Source organism: Globicephala melas, chromosome 4, assembly GCF_963455315.2.
Source record: "Globicephala melas chromosome 4, mGloMel1.2, whole genome shotgun sequence".
NCBI classification, from domain to species: domain Eukaryota; kingdom Metazoa; phylum Chordata; class Mammalia; order Artiodactyla; family Delphinidae; genus Globicephala; species Globicephala melas.
The window spans coordinates 72,781,661-72,807,608 of record NC_083317.1 but is presented as its reverse complement, the minus strand read 5'-3'; the positions used below and the strand labels follow the sequence as shown (position 1 = coordinate 72,807,608).

Genomic DNA, 25,948 nt, shown 5'->3' with positions numbered 1-25,948 from the left:
AGGTTCAATCGCCCCTGATACCTACACTGTAAAGGTGCAAAATGTAGCCATGTTCATTGTTTTAGATGCTACCAGACAGCTGTTAAGAGGAACACAATCATAGCTTGTCTTGTACCATGAGTTAAGAGCGAGGTAAGCAGCTTAACACTCTTGGGAAGAACTGTATGTTAGAAGAGGAGCCAGGTACCCTCTGGTGGGGTGGGCAGTGTGATAAAGCACACATGCAACAGCAGGCCGAGCTTGTGGGAAGAGGCTCTTCTTCAATACCTACCTCTCCATCACCGCCTTTTTGTCCAGTGGTTTTCAGCCTTTAGGAATTGCAAATAGCAAGCTACATTTTGAGGTCATATTTATTTAGTAAAATGAAAATTATACATATTAAGTGTCTTGGAAATTTTATAACCTTTAATATAAAGCAGTGAAGCGTCTCAAGTGCTCAAGGAAATATTTTATACTCATGCTGAAAACGCAAAAAGCTAATCAAATGGCTTCATCTTCTATTCATTTCCCAAAACATTAGTGGATTACAAATGTTATGTGACCTAAGAGTAATCGCAGGGTGATGATTTTGAGATTGTTCTGATTTTAATAGTAAAATGTAAAAAACAACAACAAACTCCTGGTGGTTCCTGACTCCTTGAAGCTGGGACACTCTGAGATGTGACTGTATAACCTTGTGGGTACCTATGCCTGGCAGGGGTTGAGACCTTCTCAGAGCTCCCATGGCTCCCTCCACATGCCTCTGCCTATGGACCCCTCAGCTTGGATTAAAATTGTGTCTTTACTTGTCAATCTCCCTCCCTAGTCTGTGAGATGCTGTGGGAGGAGACGGATTCTGTATTTTTCAGTGCCTGGAATGCAGTTGGGTCCCAGTAAATATCAGTTGAATAAAAGACCCAAAAATTATTTTCTTAAAAAAATTCCCATAGCTTCACCCTCATAGATTCTCTTCTTCCTTGCACAGACCCAAAATGGTCCCATTCTTCACCTGACTCTGAAGACCTCCTGATAAGAAAGTAAATGCGTCCAGGAAACTGCCTGTCAGAGACTCAAAAACTCCAAATGATTCCCCGCTATGGACTGCCTACTGCAGGATGGGGCCACCTGGATTCAGGTCACCTGGTATGTGCCTTTGCCATCAGCTTTCCCTTTCTAGAAACAAGATTGTTACCTTTAAATTGTTCAGTGTTTCTTTTTTTTTTTTTCAACATAACTGCTTAAGGATTTCCAAACATAAGCTTAGAATTAAAAACTCCCAATAATTAGTCCAATTTGTAGTCTACTGTGAGCACAGCACGTCAGCAGCAAGTTTATTATCAGGCTTGCAAGGTAACAGGATGGTGCATGGCTAAGTGTTTGGGCCAACTTGCCTTGAGTTCCTCTCCACTAGCTTCTGCTGTCACATTTCCCTTCTGGTATTTGTAATAGTTTGCTGTGGTGGTTTGGTTTGTCTTTATGAGGGGTGGTGTAGGGGAAAAGCAAAGCAAAGGAAGGAACATGGAGTGAGTGCAGCCTCCCTTTAGAGCCTGGTTATAGGAACTCGGGGCAGTTCACCTGATCTGTGACAGCTATTTTCTCAATGTCAATGTCATTAGAGGTCAGGATATCTTTGAGATAGGTCACTGTTTCTGGAGGGAGATAAGGGTTTCTTCCCAAGATCCAAACATGATCCATGTGAAAAAGCCAGATGATTGTGGTACAGGAGTACACGAGGGCGTAGTTCTCATAGTCGGTGGCCAGGACCCAGTATGGAGCTGATGGCATGACTGAAAACCAGAGAAAGACAGTATTAGGAGGGACCAGGTGAAGAGAAACCTTCACCTCTAGGACCCTGGAAGCCAGGCTCTGGGGTTCTAATTCTTCTACATCAGTGGTTCTTAATTGTGACTTCACGTGGGAATCCTACGGGAACTTTGAAAAACACCAGGCCCGCCTCCCCTCACCCTGACTCCCCAATTCTGAACTGGAGGCTATTGGTACTTTTGAAAGCTCCCCAGTGATTCCAGTGTGCAGCCAGAGTTCAGAGTCATAATTCTGGATCCCCCCTCTTCCCTGATTGCAGGTTGGTACCTGGAAGTCCATAATACCTGGGAGGTTTGGCTGTACCCCCTGGACCAACAGGCGGCTCTAGTGCGTATGGAACCACCACTTAGCTAAACGGAGTCAAGAATGTAAGGTCAGGGGCCCCAGGCTTTCCAAGTTTGTACCACTTCCTCTAGAACCCACCTACGGAAGGAGGTAGGGGCTAATGTTGGTCTGCTTGTTTTTCTTCTTGTGCGAACTTTGAAAATCCCACCACTCTTAAGAATACGGTAAATCAGGTGGTCACAGGTTATGATTCACTGATTGACATCTGTATAGTGTTGAAAGCTCAACATTGAAATGGTCCTTAAGAGAGAAGGAGGATTTACTTTCCCCATCTGAATCCAGAAACTTCCTCTGTGAACGTGACCTCCACAGCCAAGCTCCATTTTGTCAGCTCCACCTTAGGCCTGCGGTCCTACCCTCTCCCTTTTTTTGTGAGTCTGAGCTTTAGCTTACTCACAAGGAATACACCCAAGCCAGATTAGTTCCCTATAAACTTCATCTGACATGAAAACTGGACGAATGCCTTTTGCTGACACAGGTGGTTAATGGTCACGAGACCCCTGGGGTGAGAGTGCAGGGAGGAAAACCCCTCAGTTCCTGTCAATGTGGACATACTTCTCTTTAGTAGTCATTCTATTTTTAGCTTTGGCTCCTTTAAGTGCCCCTGTACCCCTTTTGGCAGAATGCAGTGCAGCTGTGAATGCCTCTGAGGGTCGTCCACCTGATTCTACCCACAAGAGTTCTTTATGGAGTTGTCTGCTTTGTTTCCAGTCTCAAAGTTCCTTTTCAGTTCAGAGGATATTATTCAGTAACTCCACTTCCAAACACCAAGGAAAACTCACTGCCCAGCTTGTTAAAGTTAAGGGGAAGGTGGACCCAAATGAAACTCCAACAATTTGGCTAGAAAATGGCAGACAGAGCCAGGACTCCAACTTACCTTCACTCTTATCATCGCTTACCGCCAAGATTTCTCACATGTTAGTTGTTCTGCTAATAACTACTAATTTTTCAGTTATTAGTTTCCTCTGGGAAACAAGACTGGCTTGGGTCTCCTACGGCTCATGCCCAGTGGCCTCCAATCTGTGCTTCCTCTATTGACACACTTACTGTAGTTTTATAGTAAACCACACTGACATGTAAGCTTCTCAGGGACGAGGGCCAGCTCTGTCTTGCTCATCTTTGCATCTCCAGGGCCTAGCCCAGCGCATGGCAGGTAGGAGGTGCTCAACGAATAATTATGCATTGAATCAATATGGGTGACACTCAGATGTGATGGGAGTGCTCGGACCCAGGGCTCTAGTCTTCCGTTTGCATATCTCCTGTCCCTGACACCTCCTGCGAGAAGTGTATACTTACACCAGAAAAACTTAACTGCCAACTTGGCGGGCTCCGTGATGTTCTCCTGGGTGGCTTCGCCTTCAATTTGATTCACAGTTCCATCAGCTCTGCAATGAGTTAAAAACAAAAACCAAAAAACCTGAACTCATGAAAAGCCCCAAATCAAGGAAAAGCAAGATTTGTGACACCAACAATCATGGTGGCCAACACTGCAATTTCTGGGTAGGAGGTTCTTGAAAACAGGTTGGGTCCTAATTCCCTAATCCCTCCCCTTTGCTTTCTTGCTGTCTCTGAGACAGAGCAGAGGAAGACAGCTTTTGGGTGATAAGAATCAACAATTGCAATGCCCCAGGACTGGATAACATGTGAGGCCCTGGTATTTCAACACTGTTTTTTGGAGTGTATGTAGTAGCCTGCAAGGCCATTTGCTGCTCCTGGGCTCCAAACCAAGAGGGAGGAAAAGGGAAGGGAAAAACAAGCAAATAAAACAACCCAACACAGAACAAAGATTTGCTTCTTTAAAAATGAGAAAGGAAAAAATAAGGACTGACTGGATTACTGAAAATCATGTAAAACGTGGAATCTGGAGATCTGCCAAGTTTCCCCCTCTTTGGGCCTCAGTGATATCACGTGGCATCATTTGTCCCATAAAGGGGTTCATATGCCTGGGTTCATAGCTCTGAGGCCCCATCCAGTTCAGCAAGCTTCTGATCGAGTGTGGGAGATTCTGACGTAGGCCAGGTCAAAGCAGGCAGTGAGGAAACATTTACCTCACTTCAGGGATTCTACCAGGCATCCAGATCTCAGAGACATTAGGTGTGAAGAAGTGTGCATCTTACAATTAACGCCACCTTACAATTGTTAGTGTCATTTCTTCTTTAGTGGCATATAAAATGGTGGTGTCTTAAAAGCGACGGTCTTTTTGCTTGGATGGATGAAATACTTTCACTCTTTTGAAGGGAGCTGGCCCCATTTCTGGATAACTTCCAATGACCCCCTGGATCTAAGGGAAAGACCTAGGGACTGAGGCTGTGAAGGAGGGTGCTCTTCCTAGCAGGCCAACAGAGGAGTTTCCTGTTCATCAGTTCTCAGAGGGGCAGACAAACTAAAATTGGAGCAATGGCATGTGTTAGAAAGTCAGTAGGCTATGGTTAGTGGGGATGGATATCCTAGAAACCAGACAATAAGCAGCAGGTAAGGGGGTTGGGGGTGGGAAATGTTCTCTGATGCTCCTGGATTGCATAGTCTGTTTATCACTGAGTAGGGCTGGAGACCGTGCCCCGCTCTCACCTGGGAGTCAACCTGTAAGACGGAAGACGGTCCATTTCTATCTGCATGCAGTTGCTTAGCAACAAACCAGTCTCTTCCCAACAGACTTTCCCCCTTTTCACCATCATTTATGTTTTGCTCCAGGACAGTTTTCAAAATACCAGTCTCTGATCATAAACTCACAATTTGTTCATAGGAAAAATGCATTTGTATTTTCAAGGGTAGCAACATATTAGCAATAATAGGTAATATTAAATGATTACCACATGCTAAACACTGTTCTAAGTGCTTTACACGTGTTACCCTATTTAATGTTCACACAGCCTTATGGACAGACGTACTATGATTATTGTCAATTTACAGAGGAGGAAACTGAGGCCTAGAAAATTACCATAACTAACCTAAGATCACATCATTAGTAAGTGGTAGAACCAGGATTTGAAACTGGGCACCTAACCCTTTCAGCTCCCAGCCCTGAGCCAGCTGCTTTGGCCCCAGCATTCTGACACTGGCTAAGGGTATTTTGCTCAGGCTCCCTGCCGTGCCCCCTGCTTGTTCTGCAGAATCTATATCATTTTCCTGACTAACAAACCTTTCTCCATATGCCTTTGCTCTTAAGTAGAAGTGACCCTAGAGGCAGAGTGACCTAATACTCTGGGTACAGTTAAAGAGGATTCCTGGCCAACTCAGAAGGAGAGCTGGGGGCATCTGATGGGTTTTGGGATCTGTGTCATTGACTCTTGACCTTAGAATGGGACAAAATATTTCAAATAAAGTCATTGTTACTTTGGGACCTATAAAATTCCTGTGAGACCTTCTGGGGCTCTGCATCTCAATTCCTGTAGCCCTTACTGGGCTCTGAAATGAGTGGGATTTTTCTTTAGAGTTGCTCAAGATTCTTACTTTATTTCTTTGGTTTATGCGGGGTCAGAGAGTCAGCCCACTGTACTGTGGCTCACAGGAAGCTTAATGGGTAATAGGATGGCCATGCAAAGCCTCTCTGAGCCCGAGTAACTTCCAGGCTGGGTGGTAGTTGTTTTCTTGCAGTTGAACACAGTTCTTAGACAACTTAGGAAACAGGAATGGCAACCATCCATGCCCCGCCTCTTTCATATATCTTCTGGTCTCTTCCCCATTTCACTTCTCCCTGGTGTTGAATCTCAACTTCATCGCTTATAAGCTGTGTGACCCTTGGGCAAATTACTTTACCTCTCTGTACCTCATTTTCCTCATCCATAAAAAGAGGGTTAATAATAGTACCAACCTCAGGTTGCTACGGGGATTAAATGAATATCTATGCTCATTTACGTGTACATACATAAATAGATGTATATGTACACACATGTATATATACATACACATACAGAACAGTGCCTTGCATATAGGAAATGCTTAATTAATATTAGTTACCATTGTTTATTGTTACTCTTATCTTTGTTGATGGCAGGTAGGTAGGAGTTCTTCCTAGGTTTCTTTTTAAGTTTATATTTGCTTTCTAAAGTATGAATTTTGGGATCAAATGTCAGTCTGTTAGAAGTAATAGAAAAATATCTTTCTGGAGGTTCTCCTGTTCACACAACCTAGAGTGTGACTATGTATCTGATTCTTGCTTAATAAGAAAAGGAGTTTTCTAAGAGTTAAAGCTGTCTGGAGATGGGATAAATTGTCATGGAAGATGTTGAGCTCCCAGTTTCTGGAAGGATTCAAGCTATGCTGGATGCCCTCAATCAGCAGACGATATAGAAAGTGCTTCTCTCTTGGTTTGGAGGTCAGACAAGAGGGTCCTTTGCTGTCCTTTGCTACCAGAGGGTCTGTTTTGCAATGAGAGCAGGAACCTTGCAGTTTGTGTTACCATTGAGTCCCTAGGACCTCTCACAGGGTGTGGGACACAATAAGGTGCTCAGCAAGTGGTCATGGAAATGAATGAGTGATTTCTAGTCCCTACCATCCTGCCTGGCAAAAGCTTTCCTCTCAGGACCTGTCCTGAGCAGGCAGCCCAGACCCAGCAATGTCTGCATCCTCCCCACACTAGACGGCAAGGACACCAGTCACCCCAGGACAGTCTCTGCAGGGCTCCCTCCCGGACGTGCGTTGCCTTTGAAAGCACAGCCTCTCACCTCAGCTCCTTGTTTATCACTTTGATGTTTCCGTTTTCCATTAGCGAGTAGTTGGCTTGGATGCAACTTCCCTTCTCAAAGCTCACTGGGATCTTCTCAATTTCATACCATCTTCCAAGATACTGCAGAGACAACGACAAGCACAGCAAACCCTGTGGCTCTCTGGGGACCTGCAAACTCTTCCCCATTGTTGTCTTTCAGAGCAGAGCCCTTTCCTGGGGTAACCAGGCAAAATGGGCTGCATTGTTCCCAGCAGCCACTGAGCAAGATATTGACTCAAATGGTAATAAGTGAATCGGATGTGTGGGCATTGGTTGAATGCCACAGTCCATTCCTAAAGTGCTTTTTATTTAGCTATGCTTTCAGTGTCCCCTTCAGTCAAAACCTATCTGAAATTCTAAACTCCGTAAAAGGAAGGGGTTGGTTTAGATGATGTAAGGTGCCAGCTCAAATATTTTATGATTCTCCAAGACGTCTTTGAATTGTGTGCAAAGTCAGATGTGTTTACTGTGGGGAGCTTGGTCTCCAGAGTTGGTTAAATTCTCCTCATATAACCCCACACAGGGAGTTGTTCACAAAGGCTTTTGGAAGGTGGTCAAGATTTAGAAGACCTGTATCATTCCTCCCCTGAGGGCTTGCTCTCTGTCCATAATTTTGGTGCACAGAGTCATCTTTAAAGGGAGTGAGCAACTGCACGGGTGAGGGTGAGGGGAGAGAGGCACACTCCTGCCTCCATACATTGCTGGGCATAGAGACTGCTCTAATCTACAGCCTTCATGAGGGCAACTTGGCAATATCTAGCAAAATAAAACTACATATACTCTGGCCCAACAATTTCACCTCTGAGAAGGTATCTTCCTGAAATTAAGAAACGATGTATGCATAAGGTTATTCATTGCAGTCCTATTTGTAATAATAAAAGACAGGAAATGGCCTAAGTGAGCATTAGTAGGGAACTGGGTAAATAAATGATTGTACATCCATACAATGGAATGTTATACACCCTCTTTTAAAAGAGCTATATGTAATTATCTCCAAGATACATTTAATGGAAAAAGAGCCAGGTGCAAAATAGTGTATATATTCAACTAACTTTTATGTAAAAATGGGGGAAAAGGTTATTATATCAGTTCTCTATTGCTGCTGTAACAAATTAACACAAATTTAAAACACCACAAATTTATGGTCTCATAGTTTTGTACATCAGAAGTCTGACACGGGTCTCACTGGGTTAAAATCAAAGTGCTGGCAGTGCTACATTCCTTTCCAGAGGCTCTAGCGGAGAATCTGTCTTCTTGCCCTTTCCAGGTTCTAGAGGCCGTTTGCATTCCTTGGTTTGTGAATCCCTTCTTCCATGTTCAGAGGCAGCAAAAGCAGGTCAAATCCCTCTCACACTGCATCTCTTTCACTCTTCTTCCATCATCACATCTCTCTGACCACAGCTGGGTAAGGTTCTTTGCTTCTAATGATTAGATTGGACCCACCTGATAATGCAGTATACTCTTGCCATCTCAAGCTGCATTACTTTAATCACATCTTCAAAATCCCCTTTTCCATGTAAAGAAACAATTTGCAGATTCTGGGGAATATGGCATGGACATCATTCTTCCTACTGCAGTTATGTATGTGCTTTTTTATATATGTACATATTATCTCCCAAAAGATACACCATAAGCTGTTTTTACTGGTTGCTACTGGGGAGGAAAACAGGCTGGGATATAGGGGTGGAAAGGATGTATGTCCTTTTGCATCTTTAGAATTTTGAACCGTGTGAATATATTTACCTAGTCAAAATATTGATTGAAATTATTTTAGAAATTTAAAAATGTATTACTCAACAAAACAAAATCAAGGAGATGCAGTCACCTTCAAAAAAGTCAGAATTTGAAATGAGAGCATACTGCAAATAGGTAGCAGTATTGCTTCGGTCACCTGGCTCTCTGCTAAAATATCTACCCACATTTAGGGCATAAATTTTCCACTCATTTGTTAAAGGACATCTTTCAATTAAAGTCACTGAACTTAACAGGCATTTAAAGCACTGAAGAATAAGTTTAAAGGTCAGCTGGTTTCATAGGCATTCTCAGAAAATCTCCATTATATACAATGCATTTAAAATAGTTCTATTATTGTTAAGGTGACTTTAATGCTCCATAATTAAAAACGAGGATACATGATTTTCCAGAAAGGAAGAAACTCAGAGGTGGAAGATTGCTTTTCATGTCATGTTCCCTCATGATCTCATAATATTTTTGTGAAGGTCTTTTTGTCTTTGGGGGTCTCCGTTTCTCTATCTCTATGAGGAGAATGCAATGTTTAAAGATAATTATGAAAAGGAAGAAGTAAAACTATCTCCATTTCCAGATGACAGGGTTTTATATATAGAAAATCCTAAGGAATACACACACACACACACACACACAATTATTAGAACTAACAAATGAATTCAGCAAGGTTGAAGATACAAGGATTAATATATAGAAATAAAATGTATTTCTATTCTTACAATGACCAATCTGCAAATTAATTTAAGAAAATTCCATTTATAGTAGCATCAAAAGAATCAAGTTCTTATGAAAAAATGTAACCAAAGAAGCATAAAACATACCCTGAAAACTACAAAACATTGTTGAAGTAAATTAAAGGAGACCTAAGTAAATGGAAAGACATCCTATGTTCATGGATAGGAAGACTTAAAATTGTTAAGATGGCAATACTCTCCAAACGGACCAACAGATTTAATACAGTCTCTATCAAAATTCCAACTTGCTTCTTTGCAGAAATTGACAAAATGAGCCTAAAATTTATATGGAAATACAAAGGGCCCAGAATAGCCAGAAGAACAAAGTTGAAGAACTCATATATTCTGATGTCAAAACTTACTACAAAGCTACAGTAATCAAGACTATACTGTGCTGGTATAAGGATAGATATATATAGATCAATAGAATAGAATTGAGGGTCCAAAAATCAACTCTTACACATATGGTCAATTGATTTTCAACAAGGGTGTCAAGACTATTCAATGGTGAAGAATAGTCTTCTTAACAAACCGTCCTGGAACAACTGGATATCCTCATGCCAAAGAAAGAAGTTTGACTCCTATATCACATGATATACAAAATTTAACTTAAAATGAATCAAAGACTTAAATGTAAGAACTACAACTGTAAATCACTTAGAAGAAAATATAGGAGTAAATCTTTATAACCTTAGACTAGGCAAATTTTTTTAGATAGGCCACCAAAAAGCACAAGCAACAAAAGAAAAAATAGGTAAATTGAACATCATTAATATTAAAAAGTTTTGTGCTCAAAAGACACATCAATAAGGTGAAAAGACAATCCTTACCATAAATGGGGAGTTGAGTCTATCAATATCTTTTTAGTGCAGGTAACAAGAAAGCCCCTTGGGGGAGTGCTGTCCTCTCCTGGGCTCTGTTTGCGTAACCTGCGGGGGTCCTGCACTCCTGGCTAGTTTCGAATCCTACTCTGCATTTACTGGCTGTGTGAACTGAGTGGGTTGCAAGCTCTCTGACGTTCAGCTTCTTCAGCTGTAGAGTGAGGATAATACTTCTGCAGCAGCTGCTGTCAATGCCCTGTCCCATGTCCTTTCAGCCCACCTCTGGGCTCACCTCCATCACAGTGGGCTTCCCATACACACTGCCAGCTTCCCACCTGGAGCCCCTGGGTCTCCTTCTCTGCCACAGGCTTGGCCAGTGCCATGGGAGCTCCCACTGCCCACCTACATCCGTCTGTGGGACAACCTGAGGCACATTCTACATATTTCCTCAGAGGATCCCCAGCAGGATTGAACCCCATTGTTCACAGAGTAACCTGCTCATGAACTCACGCTTTACTGCTTTCGTGCCTTCTCTGTCTGTTTCCCCGCATGCCCACTCAGGCTTCCTGGGATCATCTTCTAAAACATCTCTGCTCCCCAGTTCTTGTCTCAGGGTCTGCTTTGGGGGAGCTCCCAGTAAGATAAGTACCTACCCCAAGGCTTGCTGTGGCCATTAAAGCAGAAAAATAAAACCGAACCTGGTAGGATGCTTATGCAAACAGGAGACAGCAAAACAAGCGGGAGGTTAGCCTTTTACCGCACCTTATTCACGTCAAAGTTCTCCTGCACTGGAGGATTTGGGCATTTCCCGAGATGGAAAGCTTGTCCCTCAGCTGCTCCTAAGAGTCCAGCCAGGGCAGGAAGCAGCAGCAGCAGAGCTGGGACCATCTTGGAGCTGGGTGGCTGGAGGTGGACCTGGAGTGTGGAGAACAAAGCAGCTGGAGGCACTCGGAGTCTCCTGAGGGGACAGAGTCCCCAGAGGAAAATTTCTGGGCTGGCCGGTCCCTCTGTGAGCAGCCTCCCACTCAGCCCATCTGAGTCCCTCATCCCCCAGGACCACCTCAGTCATCAGTGTCACTGTGAGGCCCTCCACCCCTGTGAGTCTCTCTAGAAGCTTTTGTGCCACCATTAGAACACATTCTGCCTGGTATTAGAGTTTGTTGGATTTATTTTCCCAGCTCCCCCTGACCCTACACACCTAATTATGCATTTTTCAAGGACAGGCATCGTTTTTGATTCTCCCTGGACTCACCCACAGAACCTCGCAGTGCCAGGTGCAGTAGGTACTCATTGTATGAACAGAAACAATGTGTGTGTGTTGGGGATGGGTAGGCAAAGGGGTAGAGTGAAGCCATCAAGTGAACCATGAGAGAAAAAACCAAAAACAAACCATTCACTACATTTAGTGCCCTGTGAGATTCATCAAAGAAATGCCTCCCTGACTCCACTTCCCCACCCTGCCCCCATCTGCTTGGCTGTTTACCAACCCAAGAGTAGGCCTGGGAACTTTTTTTTTTTTTTTTGGTGGTACGCGGGCCTCTCACTGCTGTGGCCTCTCCCGTTGCGGAGCACAGGCTCCAGACGCACAGGCCCAGCCGCTCCGCGGCATGTGGGATCTTCCCGGACCGGGGCACGAACCCGTGTCCCCTGCATCGGCAGGCGGACTCTCAACCGCTGCGCCACCAGGGAAGCCCTAGGCCTGGGAATTTTAACAGGGAGCAGCGTGCTGGGGACTCCAGGGTCACCCTGACTGGATATGAATTCTGGCTCTGCACATACTAAGTATAATAGTGTCCAATGGATGCTTTAGTTTCCTTGGCTATTAAGTGGGAATAATAATCATACCAACCTCATGAAGTTTCATGAGAATTAAATGAGAAAATATAAGGAGAGCATTTAGAGCAGTGTCTGACAGAGAAAATGCTCAATAAATGCTAGTTATTATTATGAAAAGCAGAAGCAAAATATTGTGTTTCCTGAATTTCTTTTTCTTTCTTCCTCCCTCCCTCCCTTCCTCCCTTCCTTCCTTCCTTCCTTCCTTTGACATGCTGTTGAGGGTATTTTTCATAGATGCTGTACATTTAACCAGAGAAGGACCAGTAGCTGACTTGTAATTGTGCAAAAAGCATTTGAGCCCAGCACCCTTGGGCGTGGCAGCTTCTTTGAGGAGGGGCAGTGGGCTGGGGTGAGGGCTGCAGCGCTGTTCACAGGGTAGGAGCCTGGGCTGCTCCCTGCTTCTTTCACTGACTTGCTCTCAGTCTGTTCTCCTCCTTGCGACTCCTTGCCTGTAGCTGCACGGGAGCTATTTCCAATGCTTTGCTTTGCCTTTCTGCCTGTGATGAAGAGTTCTGAATCAATGCAAGCAAGATGTTCTCAGATCTGAATATTTAAAAGGATGTGTCATAACAGGAATAATTATAACCACTTTCTTATGAATCTCTAAACCTCCAAATAACCTTTAATAATCAATAGCTTTTCTTCTGGAAGTTTTGTTGCCCGTTTTTCAAAAGAACAGTTACCTAATGAGTAAAAGCTGATGTGAGGTTGGGGGGAGGAAGGGTGGTCCCTGAGTCCCTGCCTTGAGCACGTCTGCTGTGGGGCAGACTCCACTTCCTGTCAGCCCCTACCACCAGGTAAACAACACTTGTCTTTTAACCTTTTGGGGGATGATGGATGCCAAAATCCAGCCTAAATCCACACAAATTTGCATTTCTTTCCAAGAGGTTCTTAGAACCACTGAAGTTCTGCTTTGGGCCCCTAGTAGGCTCCAAGCTCAGTGCCTTGCCCAGGAATTCTAAGCCCAGAGGATGGCCACACATTCTACAGGCACCCCCCTCCCCCAAACAGGACAGGACCTTAGAGGTCATTTATCCAACCCCACCCCTCAGGCGTACAGATGGGAAAGTTGAGGCCCAGAAGGGGCAGAGCGCTGGGACTCGGGCCCCATCTCCACTTCTCCATTCTGTCCCACCCCTGAGCCATGCTTCCTTCTGTGCTCACCTTCGGTGGCTTCAATAAACACCTACCTCTGTACCTGATAAATCTCATGGCACCACGTGACAGTCCCACCAAAAGTCAGTTCGCCGTCTTACTCTGACAAATATCTTGTTACAGAATGTTCTATTGTGGGCTGAAACATATTCTTTAGCTCTGTAGGAGGATTTCAGAGCAAAACTAATTCCCCTTGCCTGCTACCCTTCCAAAGATGCCTCTTTATTGCGGTACTTTTATTCCTATGATGAAAACTTTTTGTGAGAGGAAGAGTCGATAACATCCATCATTTTTTTGCAGTACCCCTTGCATTCTCCTTCACCCAGTGCTTATTGAGCACCTTCTGAGGGTAAATCATGTTATTAACATATATCTATGAACTTGGGTATGCATGACTTATTTTTGCATTGTTTCCTAATACTAATGGGAAGACTGTCCTAACGAGGAGAGTTTAAATACTTAAAAAAAAGATATAATTTAAATATTATTTTAACTAAATATTAAATAATTAAAAAATAATTCTACTAAAGTTATGGTGCATCCACACGGGGCCAGGATTGACTCTGTGGACCACTGCTCACACTCACTGAGCTTCTCCGGGGAGGAGCCCTGGCTTCAGTATTTTATATGTGCATTGAATCTTCACAACACCCTAACTGGAAGTGTCCTGTGCTGACAATTCTCTGTGTACTCAGTGAGGTTACTTCCTGACAAGCGGTGAAGCCAGAACTTAGGTCAGGTTTCCTAAGCGTCTACACACCTGCATGTTAGCCTGGACCTGGTGCCTGGTCTCAAGGAGCTGCAGAATATTAAGGACTAGGCTTTTAGATTTCACATGACCAAAAAAAAAATGCATTTCCACAAGTAAATGGGTCTTAAAAACCATTTCGCTATCGAATCTAACAAGAAAACATATCTTCTGAAGAAAATATTTTTGTATTTTCTATTACTTTAATTTAATTTAATAATAATTAATTCTATTAATATTAAATGCATTTTCTATTCATAGTGCATTCCAATTCACTTTTCAGTCAATTGTACTGTAATGCACAGTGGATAACAACCCCCTGAGAATTCATCTATCACAGTATTGGTGTATGGAACAATTCCTCATCGTCTCATATAGTATAGAAGGGGGTGCATAGTGCCAGCAGAAGACTTTGAGGTGAGTCAGCACTGCGTTGGCACCCCAGTTCTGGCATTTGTTGGTGGTCTTACCTTAGGCCTGTTGCTTAGGATATCTGAACTTCAGTTTCCTCGTCTGAAAAATGGCACTAACAGTATCTTCTTTGTAAGGTTGTTTATGGAAAAATGAGACTAAGTCTGCAAAGCAACTGGCCAAAGGCCCTCAGTTGTGTTAGTTACAATTTTTAGCTGAAAAGGGGCAATGAAAACTCAAGACTGTCTCTATTTTAAGCATTATTTATCATAAATGAAAATTAATACCACAGTACATACCTTTTTTATCAAGATGAAAGCAGTTTCCACATGCAAAATCATCCAATTCGAGATGCCTTCTCTTGGTGACTGCCTTCTCCCAAGCTATTTTATAAGCTTCTCAGGTCATTGATGTTTAATTTTAATGCATGCCACACCCCCTCCAGTTCAGGAAGGCTGGCCTAAAAGCTTCGCTCTGTATGAAACACAAAGATGGGATGTTATGTTCATCTCCCTCCCCCAGTTTCCTTCACAGCTGCTCCCTGAAGAAGAAACGAGATATTGTTTGTGTGTGTGTGTGTGTGAGAGAGAGAAAGACAAAGTGCATTTCATTCAAAACATCTTTTTTGCTGTGTGGATTTTCTAATTTAACTTTCTCAGTCAGAATGCACTGTTAAGTTCCAGTAAGATGAGTTGCAGCATGTGTTCAAACATCTGTTATTTATTTTTCATTTTTGTGTAAATGAAAAAGCAACAGTCGCATTTCCTGAAAATGGAGCCTGAATTCCACCCATGTGGTCCCTGGCCTGGAACATGACGCAGGCAACAGAGAGAAGGTTAGCAAACAGGGTTGGCTTTCTGTGTGATCCTGGGCAAGCCACCCACTTCTCTGAGCTTCAGTCTCCCCACTGTGAAGGATAGACTGTCATTTTTTTCCCCGCCAGAGTTGGGTCTGTAGGGGCTAAAAGCTGAGAACACCAAAGGTGTCTTCTGCAGCTCCTCTCTCTTGAGTCTGGGATGACTCTCCCAGCTACGTATTCTAGGCAGCCCGTTCTGCTTGGGGTGGGAGTGGGGACGCGGAGCAGATTTAAGCCCAGGGGCACTTTTGGTTGAGCCTCGTCTCTCTCTGTGGAATGAACAGCTTTGGAAAGACTCTTAGGCGTTGGATTCTGTGCCTTTGTGATAGGCAGAAGGTTTTTTAATTTTATTTTATTGAAGTATAGTTGATTTACAATGTTGTGTTAATTTCTGCTGTACAGCAAATTGGCTCAGTTATAAAAATATATATTCTTTTTCATATTCTTTTCCATTATGGTTTATCATGGATATTGAATATAGTTTCCCCTGCTATACAGTAGGACTTTTTTTTTTTTTTTTTTTTTTCCGGTACGCGGGCCTCTCACTGTTGTGGCCTCTCCCGTTGCGGAGCACAGGCTCCGGACGCGCAGGCTCAGCGGCCATGGCTCACGGGCCCGGCCGCTCCGCTGCACGTGGGATCCTCCCGGACCGGGGCACGAACCCGCGTCCCCAGCATCAGCAGGCGGACTCTCAACCACTGCGCCACCAGGGAAGCCCCGTACCTTTTTGTTTATCCATCCTGTATATAATAGTTTGCATCTGCTAATCCTGAACTCCCAATCCTTCCCTCCCCCACCTCCCCTCCTCCTTGGCAACCACAAGTCTGTTCTCTATGTCTGTGAGTCTATTTCTGTTTTGTAGATAAATTGGTATTTTAGATTCCACATATAAGTGATATCATATGGTATTTGTCTTTCTCTTTCTGACTTACTTCACTTAGTATGATAATCTCTGGGTCCATCCATGTTGCTGCAAATGGCAGTATTTCATTCTTTGTTATGGCTGAGTAATATTCCATTGTGTGTGTGTGTATATATATATATATATATATATATACCACACTGGCAGAAGGTGACACATAGATAAGACACTACTTTTGTACCAGACTTATATTCCTAAATAAAATTCATTCTCAAATTTGTAAGCAATAGAGAGAAATTTACAGCACTAGACCTTTAAACCTTATAACAACAGCAGCAAGAGTGAAACCTTAACATACCAAACTTTGAGAGCTCTTTCTTTGGGATGTTCTTTACCTTTACAGGAAAAGAAGGAATTCTTCTTCCTGTTCAGGGCACTGACTCTGACTGTACTCCTGTAATGCCTTCCCCTCAGAACTCTGCGTGGCTCCCTCCTTCGTCCAGGTCTCTGATCTAATGTCCTTCCTTTAAGGGCCTTCCTGACCTTTCAAAAATAGCACTCTTGTCACTATCATTTTACTTGGTTCATTATATCCTTACTATATCTTTACCTGAAATTATATCCTTTATTTATGTTTTTTCTTGCTTATGGTGTTTTCCCCACTGGGATCTAAGCTCCACAAGTACAAAGAATTTGTCTCATTTTCTTACTGCTGTACCCCTAGTGGCTAGAACACATCCTAAGTGCTCAGTAACTACTTATAAACTGAATGGAAGGGACCTATCTATTCAAAGAATTTACTGAGTATTCTAAGATATGCACAAGGACTAGAGGTAATATTCAAGAGACTTCTATTTGAATTGTTTTCTGGGGAAAGTACTGGCCTGTAACTATTACAATAAATTGTTGCACAGTTTTCCACAAAGCAATATTGCTAAATTTCCAAATGTGTAAGTTAAGATTGATATATTTATATATTTGAATCCTCAGCATGAAATCAAGAACTGTGGAGCTGAAGGTACTAGTCTAGGAGTCATAGTGTGAGAAAAATCACATTATCTTTCTGGGTCTCAGTTTATTTTTTTCTGCAGGTGTTAGCAAACGATATAATTTAGGGAAATCCTCTTTTTATATGTTTCTGGAATGTAGAGACAAGCACAAGTTCTTAAGCATTATAAAACCAATCAGAATTGTGTTCTAAACAAGTCTTTATGTTTAAATTCCAAAAGAGTGCAATTTGTTGTAAACAATTAAAATAGTACCAAAATGTAGGCCTCAGAAAGTGTGTCTCATAATCCCACACCTCAGAGATTGTTACATTTGCACTTATTCTTCTCCATAGTCCTAGACAGATCCCAACATAATAACAATAATAGCAACTATATCCAGTGTACTGAAGCTTTCTTGTCTTTATGTAATAATGTATCTCTTGATATCAATTCACATAGATGTACTTCATTCTTTTACTTGCTGTAAAACGTTGTTTTTACATGACAGCACGTTTCTTCAAGAGGATGGCCTGTGGTTTTCTAGGGAAGTAGTTCTTTAGTTGGGTGATCTTTCATCATGTAGGTAATTGCCTCAGTGGTTTCACCGTAAGACCCTCAGGGAAGATGAAATTGTTTTTGTGGACTTTTTGTAGCAAGAAATAGAGAACTATCCCATCTTAAAAAAAAAAAAAGTTTCCCAGATGGAAATTTCTCTGTTTATTAATACGTGGTTCTTTCAACTACCAGAGTCATCCTGTATGCCTTTCTAAAGTGATTTTTCTTTTGTCAAGTATAATGAAGGGGAAACACAACAGTAGTTTTCATGTGAAAACCCAGACTATGAGTTTTCAATAGCAGGTATTCACTCTTTAAGACTCAGTTCAAAAGTTCCACTCTCTGGTTGTCTCCCTGAATTCTTGCCCACTCCATGCAGTGTTCATCACTCTCTACTTTGTGTTTCCACAGCACGTGTTACTTTGGTCTCAGGCCCATCACACCATGTCAAGCATCACCACTAGGGCCACCATCTCCTCCTGGAGACTGTCAGATCCTTCAGAGTAGGTTTGTCTTTTTGTCCCTGGTAAATTGCCTAATGCCTGGTAGGTAATAAGTGTTTACTAAATGTCACTGGATGATTGAGTGCTTAATTCTCATTATTTTGGGGGATGACCACATACTTCATGATTTATTCAGATGCCCTCTTTCCTCTCCTTCCTGCTCCTTGGTGGCCGTTTAGTTTATCACTAGGATCTGGAACCAGCTGAGAGTTGAAGGATGCCAAGCATCTGCTGAACAGCAAGAAAGCAATCAAACTGGTGAAAACTACAACTTGACATGGCATGGGGGAGGAACACAGAACTGGAAGGCGGGAGGCCTGGGTTCTTGTCCTAGCTCCGTTACTAACTCATTTATCCATTCATTCACTCTTTCGACAACAGATATCAAGCACTGCCATGTTCAGGCACTGTTCTAAGTCCTGCAGATGTAATGGTGAAGAAGAAAGACAAGGTCCTAGCCCTTGTGGGACTTACCAACCAGAACAGAGTCAGACACACAGAGAGGAAAACATATATGAGAGAACAGGGTGATGTGATAGGGAGTGACTGGGTGGGCTACTTCAGTTTTGTGGTCAGGAAGGGTCATTTCACTGAGATGTTAATGATGGAAAGGAAACAGTCATTCAAGGATCAGGGGGAAAAGCATTCCAGGAAGAACAAACAGCCAGTGCAAATGTCCTAGGGTGGGAATAGATTTCAGGTTTTCAAGGGACAGAAAGACCAGTGTGGCTGGAGTGGAGAGATGAGGAGGAAAGTGATTCAAAGTGAGTTTGGAGAGGTAGGCAGAAGCCATGTTACATCGTGCTTTGAGGAATTTAGGTTTTATTTCAAGTACAATGGGAAGCCATGTACTTGTACATTCTACAAGAATGTGACAAGATTATTCAGTCTTCCCTGTCAAGTGTGGATTGTAGAATGGTTCCAGATGGATCAGCTGGGAAGCTATTGCAGTCATTCAGGTAATGGTGGCTTGGACCACAGTGACTGTGATGAAAATGGAGAGAAGTAGATGAATTTGGAATATGCTTTGGAGATAAAGTGGACAAGATTTGCTGATATATTGAATATAGATAATGAAGAAAAAAGGGAATCAAGACTGACTCCTAGATTTATAGGTTGAACAACTGGGTGAATGCTCATGCTAATGACTAAAACTAGGAAGCCTGAGGAAGGAGCAAGTTTGGGAGGAAAACTCAAATTCTTTCATGGATAAATTATATCTGAGTTGCCTGTTAGACACCCATGTGGAAATGTGAAGATGGCAGTTGGATAGTCAAGTCAAGATTTGGGGAAAAGTCAGGGCTGGAGGCAGAGATTTTGGAATCATAAGCACATAGATCAGCGGTCCCCAACCTTTTTGGCACCAGGGACCAGTTTCCTGGAAGACAAGTTTTCCAGGGACGGGAGGTTGGGGGGATGGTTCAGGCAGTAATATGAGTGATGGGGAGTGGTGGGGAGCTATGGGGAACGGTGGGGAGTGGTGGGGAGCGAGGGGGAGCGATGGGGAGTGGTGGGGAGCGATGGGGAACGGTGGGGAGTGGTGGGGAGCAATGGGGAGCGGTGGAGAGCAAGGGGGAGCGGGGGGGAGCGATGGGGAGTGATGGGGAGCGGCAGATGAAGCTTTGCTCACTCACCCACCGCTCACCTCCTGCTGTGCGGCCCGGTTCCTAACAGGCTGCAGACCGGTAACGGTCCGAGACCCGGGGGTTGGGGATCCCAGAAGGAGATGCTTCAAAGTCATGGTACTCGATGGGGTTACAAAGGGAGAGCACACAGTAATGGGAGAAAAGGATGCTCAGGACAGATCCTTACTATGCTCTAACTTAGAGAGACTGACTAGAGGAGAATGAGCCAGTAAAGGAGACATAAGTAAAAGAGGACAGTGGGCTATCACAGAGCCAAGGGAGGAAAATGTTTAAAGAAGGAGGAAATAATCAACTTTTGCTGAAAGTTCAAAGAAGATAATGAAGAAGCGGCCCCTGGATTTAGCAAATGGAGGTCACTGGTGACCTTGACAATAGTAGTCTCTGTGGATAATGGGAATAGAAGTCCAATTTGAGTGTGTTGAGGAAGGGAATTGGAAACAGCAACTCAGTTTTGAAGTTGAAGGAAAATAGAGAAATGAGTTTAGTAGCTGACAGGAGACATGGAGGTTGAGGAAGATGCTCAGGGCATGCACATGGGGCTGATCCAGTAGAGGAGGAATATTGACTCTGTAGGAGAGGCGGGTGGAGACTGCAAGAGCAATCCTGAGCAGGAGAGAGGGAGTGGGATCCAGAGCACAGGTGGAGAGGCTGGCTTTTGAGAGGAGCAAGGGTTCTGGGCCCATAGAAACAGGAGGGGATGCAGAGGGGAGGCAACCAGATTCAGGGAGGTATGTAGATCTGGTGGTAAGAAGATGTGGGGTTTTCTCTTTGTGTGACTGTGGTCAAGTCACTTATCTTGCTGAGATCTGTTGGAGAAACTCAACAATTCTGCTCTGATCATGGTAAATGGGTTTCCTTGAACACAGTCACTCTGCTAATGACACCTGCCTTAACACCTGCTTCATTTATTTAGGGACAGAGTGGGGAAGGGGCAGGGTTCAACCTAGGACTAATTGTAATCATAGCTCCTGACTATTTAACACTGCAACACCAGGTCCTGTATAGGTGTTTTCCATATATTAGCTCTAATTGTTACATACCCTGCAAGGCAGGCATTAGTACTAGTCCCATCAGAGGGATGAAAAAACTGAGGTGGGAAGATGTGGTCATGCAACTTTTCTAAAGTGATGAAGTGAGAATTTAAATCCTAACGTGTAACTCCAAACCCATACTTTTAACCATTATGTTCTATTGGCCCAGCAATAGAAAGGGGTGAAAGGGTTCACTGAGAGATTGGCCAGGGGTTTAATACCTTCCAACCTTCTCAGCAGAGAAGGATGATACCAACTGCTTACTAATTCCTGAGAAATGCTGAGGCAAGCAGGAGGGCTGAGTTTTCTGCATCAGGCTCAGAAACTAGTGTTCCAGACTCCTTGACAAAGGCCACCTGAAAGCAGAGGAATTGAACCCGTGGATCTAGTCCATCATCCAACACTGTCATCCAACAAATTCCAGGAGCTGGGACATCTGCTACCAGTTACCTCAGTCAACTTATTGTGGCTTTAAGCTTTTCCAGATGTTTGCTGGGAAACAATCTTTGTCCAGTTTTGTAATCCAATATAGACTGAGGCCAGTTCTTATGAAGATATATGGGGCTGGCAGGGCCACCTCCAAGCCTTCCAATGGGACCAAAATTCAGGATTTTTTTTTTTAATTCAGGATTTTTTAAAGCAGAAGCAGTAAGAGCTCTGTTTTGATTTTTTTAATTTTCTAAGATAATAAATAGATTGGTGGACAGAGCTCGGGTTCCGGAACAGGGCGATGGGGTTCTTGCCTCGGCTCTCTTACCTCTTAGCTGGGTGACTTTGGAGAGTTTCCTGAGCTTTCAATCCAGGGTTTGACTATCAGGTGTTTGTAATATGGAATCCATGGGTCTCCATGGGAGGTTGATAGAACCCCATTTCAATAAAATTGAATGCTTTTGCGATCCTGTTTTGTTTTACGCATTTATGGACATTTTTGCTGAGTTGTCAGTGAGTCCATGGCACAAAAAGGGTAAGAACTTGAGAGAGGATGTCTGGAGTCCCTGCTTGATTCGACATAATTTCCATGAACATACCTTCTGGGAGAGAAATTTCTTTAATGAAGTCCAACTGAGTGTGCAGGAGTGAAGGGCAGTTTCCCAATGCTGGTGAGAGAGGTCAATAAATAGGAGGTGATGGAGTATCACATTTGGGCTGGGGCCCAGGTGACAGAGGGAGAGAGCCAGACTCCAGGCTCTCACATGCTGTCTTCATCTGGGTAGAGGGGCTGAACCATCACACACTTAGATGTGTATTTGGGGCGCACCCCCGAGAGGCAGGAGCAGCCTGCAGACTTCAAGTCTCAGGTGCCATGTGCTGCCTCGAGTGAGAAGATAAGAGGGAGGGAGAAGGTGGCAGCAGGAGAACCATGACCTGGCCCATCCTTCTATCTCTGTGTTACTTTCGCTCCTGTAACACAGTTTCCGATAATAAAGTGATGGTAGAATAAATAGAGAGTTTTCACTGACTGATGAGCCAGCTCTCGGGTACTAGACACTTGTTATGCTGGGTACTCTACATATATTATCTCCTTCAAGCCAAGAGCAACCATGCAAGGTAGATATAATTATATCCATTTTGTGGAGCAGAGAACTTGCTCACAGGTTAGTACTTGCCCAACATGGTGCAGCGAGTGGCTGAACTGGGATTCGTAACCACTTCTGAATTCACCTTCTCGTGAACGGGAGCTATTGGCCCGTCTCTTGGTCCAAGGTAGTCCCTCTTACAATGGGACATGCCCCAATTTGAAGAACAGGATTTCTATGTCTCCATCTAAGTCTTTAAGAAAATGACCATTTGATTTATTGATTTATTATGTACTTTGTCAAAAGTGGTATTGTTGTACTGTGTCTAGAGTTTTGTGTTTGGCCTTGGAGCCTCCTTTTAAGTTTTCTGAAATACAAATAGGTCCTCATTACAGCGATGAAGAGAGTATTATTGGATTTGAGAGCCACAGCATACTCCATTAAGAATGGCAAGTGGTTTTCCATGGGCTACATCTCCTGGAGGGAGCAAGTGTGTGTGGGGGAGAGGAGGTGACTGAGAACCACAGATTTCATTGGTTCCTGGATTTGGGTGGAGGCTGTATAGTAGATCTGTTACTGACTCGAGAATACATCAGTGCACCCCTTGGTCTTGCATGCTTTGCATGGGGTCTAAGAGCCTCTATTTTAGAATTATTGATGGAGTGAAATAGTATTCTTTTGTGCTTTTTTTTCCCCAAATATCTTGTGTTAGTGACTCTTCCTTAGTCTAGTGGTCCTTAACTCTGGTCACATATACCTGGGGTTCTTTTAATAAGACTGATTCCTGGGCCCTATCTCCAAAGATTCTGACTTAATAGATCTGTGTGAGGGCCTAGGCATCAGTAACTGTTAAAAGCTCTGCCAACATAGAAAACAAACTTATGTTACCAAAGGGGAAAGCAGGGGAGGAATAAATTAGGAGTTTGAGATTACCAGATACAAACTACCATATATAAAATAGATAAACAACAAGGTCCTACTGTGTAGCACAGGGAACTCTATTTGATATCCTGTAATAAACCATAATAGAAAAGAATATATATATCTATATCTGAATCACTTTGCTGTACACCACAAACTAACACAACATTGTAAATCAACTATACTTCAATAAAAAATAAAAAAAAGAAAAGAAAAGCTCTGCCAATGATTTCAATGTGCAGGGAGGTGAGAACCACTGAGTCATTGTCTTGCTTGCCTTTGGCCATCCTGCTTGCGGCTCCCTTACCTGGAAGGCCTCCCTGCCCCCTTCACCTGGTCAACCCTTGCTGGTCCTCCAGGAACACTGAAACACTGGTTGGGCTCTGTGGCCTCCTCTGTGCTCCCAGGACTGTTTGCAAAATCTCTTTCTAACACATCCCCCAGTGTTCTAGTGTGTGGTTTGTCTCTCTTCCCTACAGGGCTGTACGTGGGAAGGGATGTGGCCTTATTTCTTTGAAGCTCCAGCTTCCAGCACGGTGCCTGGCACAAAGTAGGAGCTTGGTAAATGTTTGTTGAATAAGTGAGGGAATGAAAATATTTGGAGGGAAAGAATCAGAAATGTGGCCAGACATGTCTGGTCCTTTTCCGTGCTCTGGGGGCCCTGAAGACACATCAGGAGAGCTTAGGATGAGTGTGTTTGGAGAGGTCTGAGGCTGCATGTGAATCTGACGTTCAGAAATACACGTATTCGGTTTTTAAAAAGGTCCCCCGCACCTCATCATAGTATATACCACAACAAATACTGAAGTCTCAGGGGTTCAGCTCCAGCTACCCCTGTGTAGCCATCACTCAGCCCATAGTGTCTGCTCGGCTTATGAGTCAAGCTGCCTGTTTGTCCTTTACAGAGATGTTGGTTCCATCTCAGAGGAACAAAGAAAACATTCTGACTGTGAGAGAACGGCTTTCGGGGTTTTCCTGACGCAGCCCTGGAGAGAAGACACTTTTATTTCTATCTGTTCAGTGGGGATCGGTAGAGACACGGGTGTGTCCATTGCCTTCAATCATGACATTCACATAAAGACACGGCTGGCAGAGCCTCCTTGGGGTGGGCACTCTGAGGTTTTCAGGTGGGATAGTCTGATCTTTAATGAAAATAGAGAGGGATGAGGAGGAGGAGAAAGCTCTTTCTATTAAGAACCTACCCAGGGCTTCCCTGGTGGCGCAGTGGTTGAGAGTCCGCCTGCCAATGCAGGGGACACGGGTTCGTGCCCTGGTCCGGGAAGATCCCACATGCCGCGGAGCGGCTGGGCCCGTGAGCCATGGCCGCTGAGCCTGTGCGTCTGGAGCCTGTGCTCCGCAACGGGAGAGGCCACAACAGTGAGAGGCCTGTGTACTGCAAAAAACAAACAAACAAACAGAAAACCTACCCAGTGGCACTCAAACACTATTCCAGAGACTCTGTGTTAATTCTTCTACTCCTTACAGTAACCCCATGAAGTAGATATTGTCTTTATATTATTTTTACCTTTGAGTCACTTTTCTTCAATACCTACATACTCTGTCTCCAAATATTCTCCATCCAGCCTCCTAAATTTCTATTTCATCCCTTCTCTGTTTCCCCAGTGGCAATACCTTACCTCAGGCCGCCATCTAATTTGACGTGAGAAGGTTCAAGTGTCACTAAGCTCATACCGTATGTTACAACCATAGTGGGAGCTGCATTTGGACTTGGGTCTTGGAGTAAAGGGACCTCCTCTGTTGAGTCAATGATTCTGAGACTTACCAAGATTCCCTTGAGGTTTCTGACTAATCCCCTTAGACTTCCTTCTGTCTCCCCCACCCCAGGCCTAAATCTTTGACCTGTTCTCATAAATCAATAATTTATTAATTTAACAAATGTTTACGGAGCACTTCGCAAGGACTAGTCATTTTGCTAGGCACCAGGAAGATGAGATGTACAAGATCAAACCCCTGTCCTTGTGGACTTTGCTATTCTGGCTTCTTTCCCCTCTGAGTAGTTGCTCTGGTCACTTGTTTCTCAGCTTCCCTCACCTGGATCAGTGACCTTTGTAGCAGAAGCTGAACATGGCCATTAACCAGACAAACTCCTGAAGACTCAGGATCTCTGCACCCTGCCGTGAGGGGCACTGGACAGCTCCATTCTGCCTGTCCAGGGGCTTCAAATTGTCTCTTACATTCCCCTCCCACAGCCATATCCACTTGAGAGATGGGCAAAGCTTAGGGACTCTTAGCATCTCAGGGCTCAGCCTTGCAGGTACCACTCTGGGTACCTTGGGACCACAGGGGACCCTAGTCTCCAGGGAAAGCAGCCTGTTGACCTGTCAGCCAGAAATCCTTTTATCTTTGGTATCATGAACTCTCAAGTAAACATGTCTTATATACATTTTGCCCTAAATGATCCAATGTCTGCTTTCCTAGCACATTCTATGTCTTTGGACTGGGATGCTTTGATGTAGTTAGAATAACAAAAATTTAGGAAAACAAACTCAACTTTTAAAAGAAAAATATGTGAACGAAAGAGTTGGTTCATCAAATATGCTTCAAATAGGGAGATTTCAATCATGACCAGGCGGCCCGTGATTTTCTTAAAAGGGTCAAGGAAGGGCTCCCCTAAAGAAAGTCTGCTGGGTCTGAAGGAAGGTCCCACCTCACAACTCTAAGGGATGAACACACACACTTTGCCTCTTTTCTCTACATTTGGCCTGAGATGATCTTCAGGTTGTCATAACTATTCCAGGTTGAG

The 25,948-nt window shown here is 43.7% G+C and overlaps 1 protein-coding gene across 1 annotated transcript in view; it reads right to left on the bottom strand.

The window, feature by feature from the left end:
- Positions 1-332: 332 nt before the first annotated feature.
- APOD (apolipoprotein D) overlaps positions 333-25,948 on the bottom strand; it is an 82,759-nt gene continuing 57,143 nt past the window's right edge. The window contains exons 2-6 of the mRNA XM_030860093.3: positions 14,604-14,778; positions 10,917-11,069; positions 6,813-6,934; positions 3,445-3,533; positions 333-1,766 (exon numbers count right to left, since the gene is read on the bottom strand). Coding sequence (XP_030715953.1) covers positions 1,531-1,766; positions 3,445-3,533; positions 6,813-6,934; positions 10,917-11,069; positions 14,604-14,645 — 642 coding nt within the window. The 5' untranslated portion in view covers positions 14,646-14,778 and the 3' untranslated portion in view covers positions 333-1,530. The remainder of the gene's footprint in view (positions 1,767-3,444; positions 3,534-6,812; positions 6,935-10,916; positions 11,070-14,603; positions 14,779-25,948) is intronic.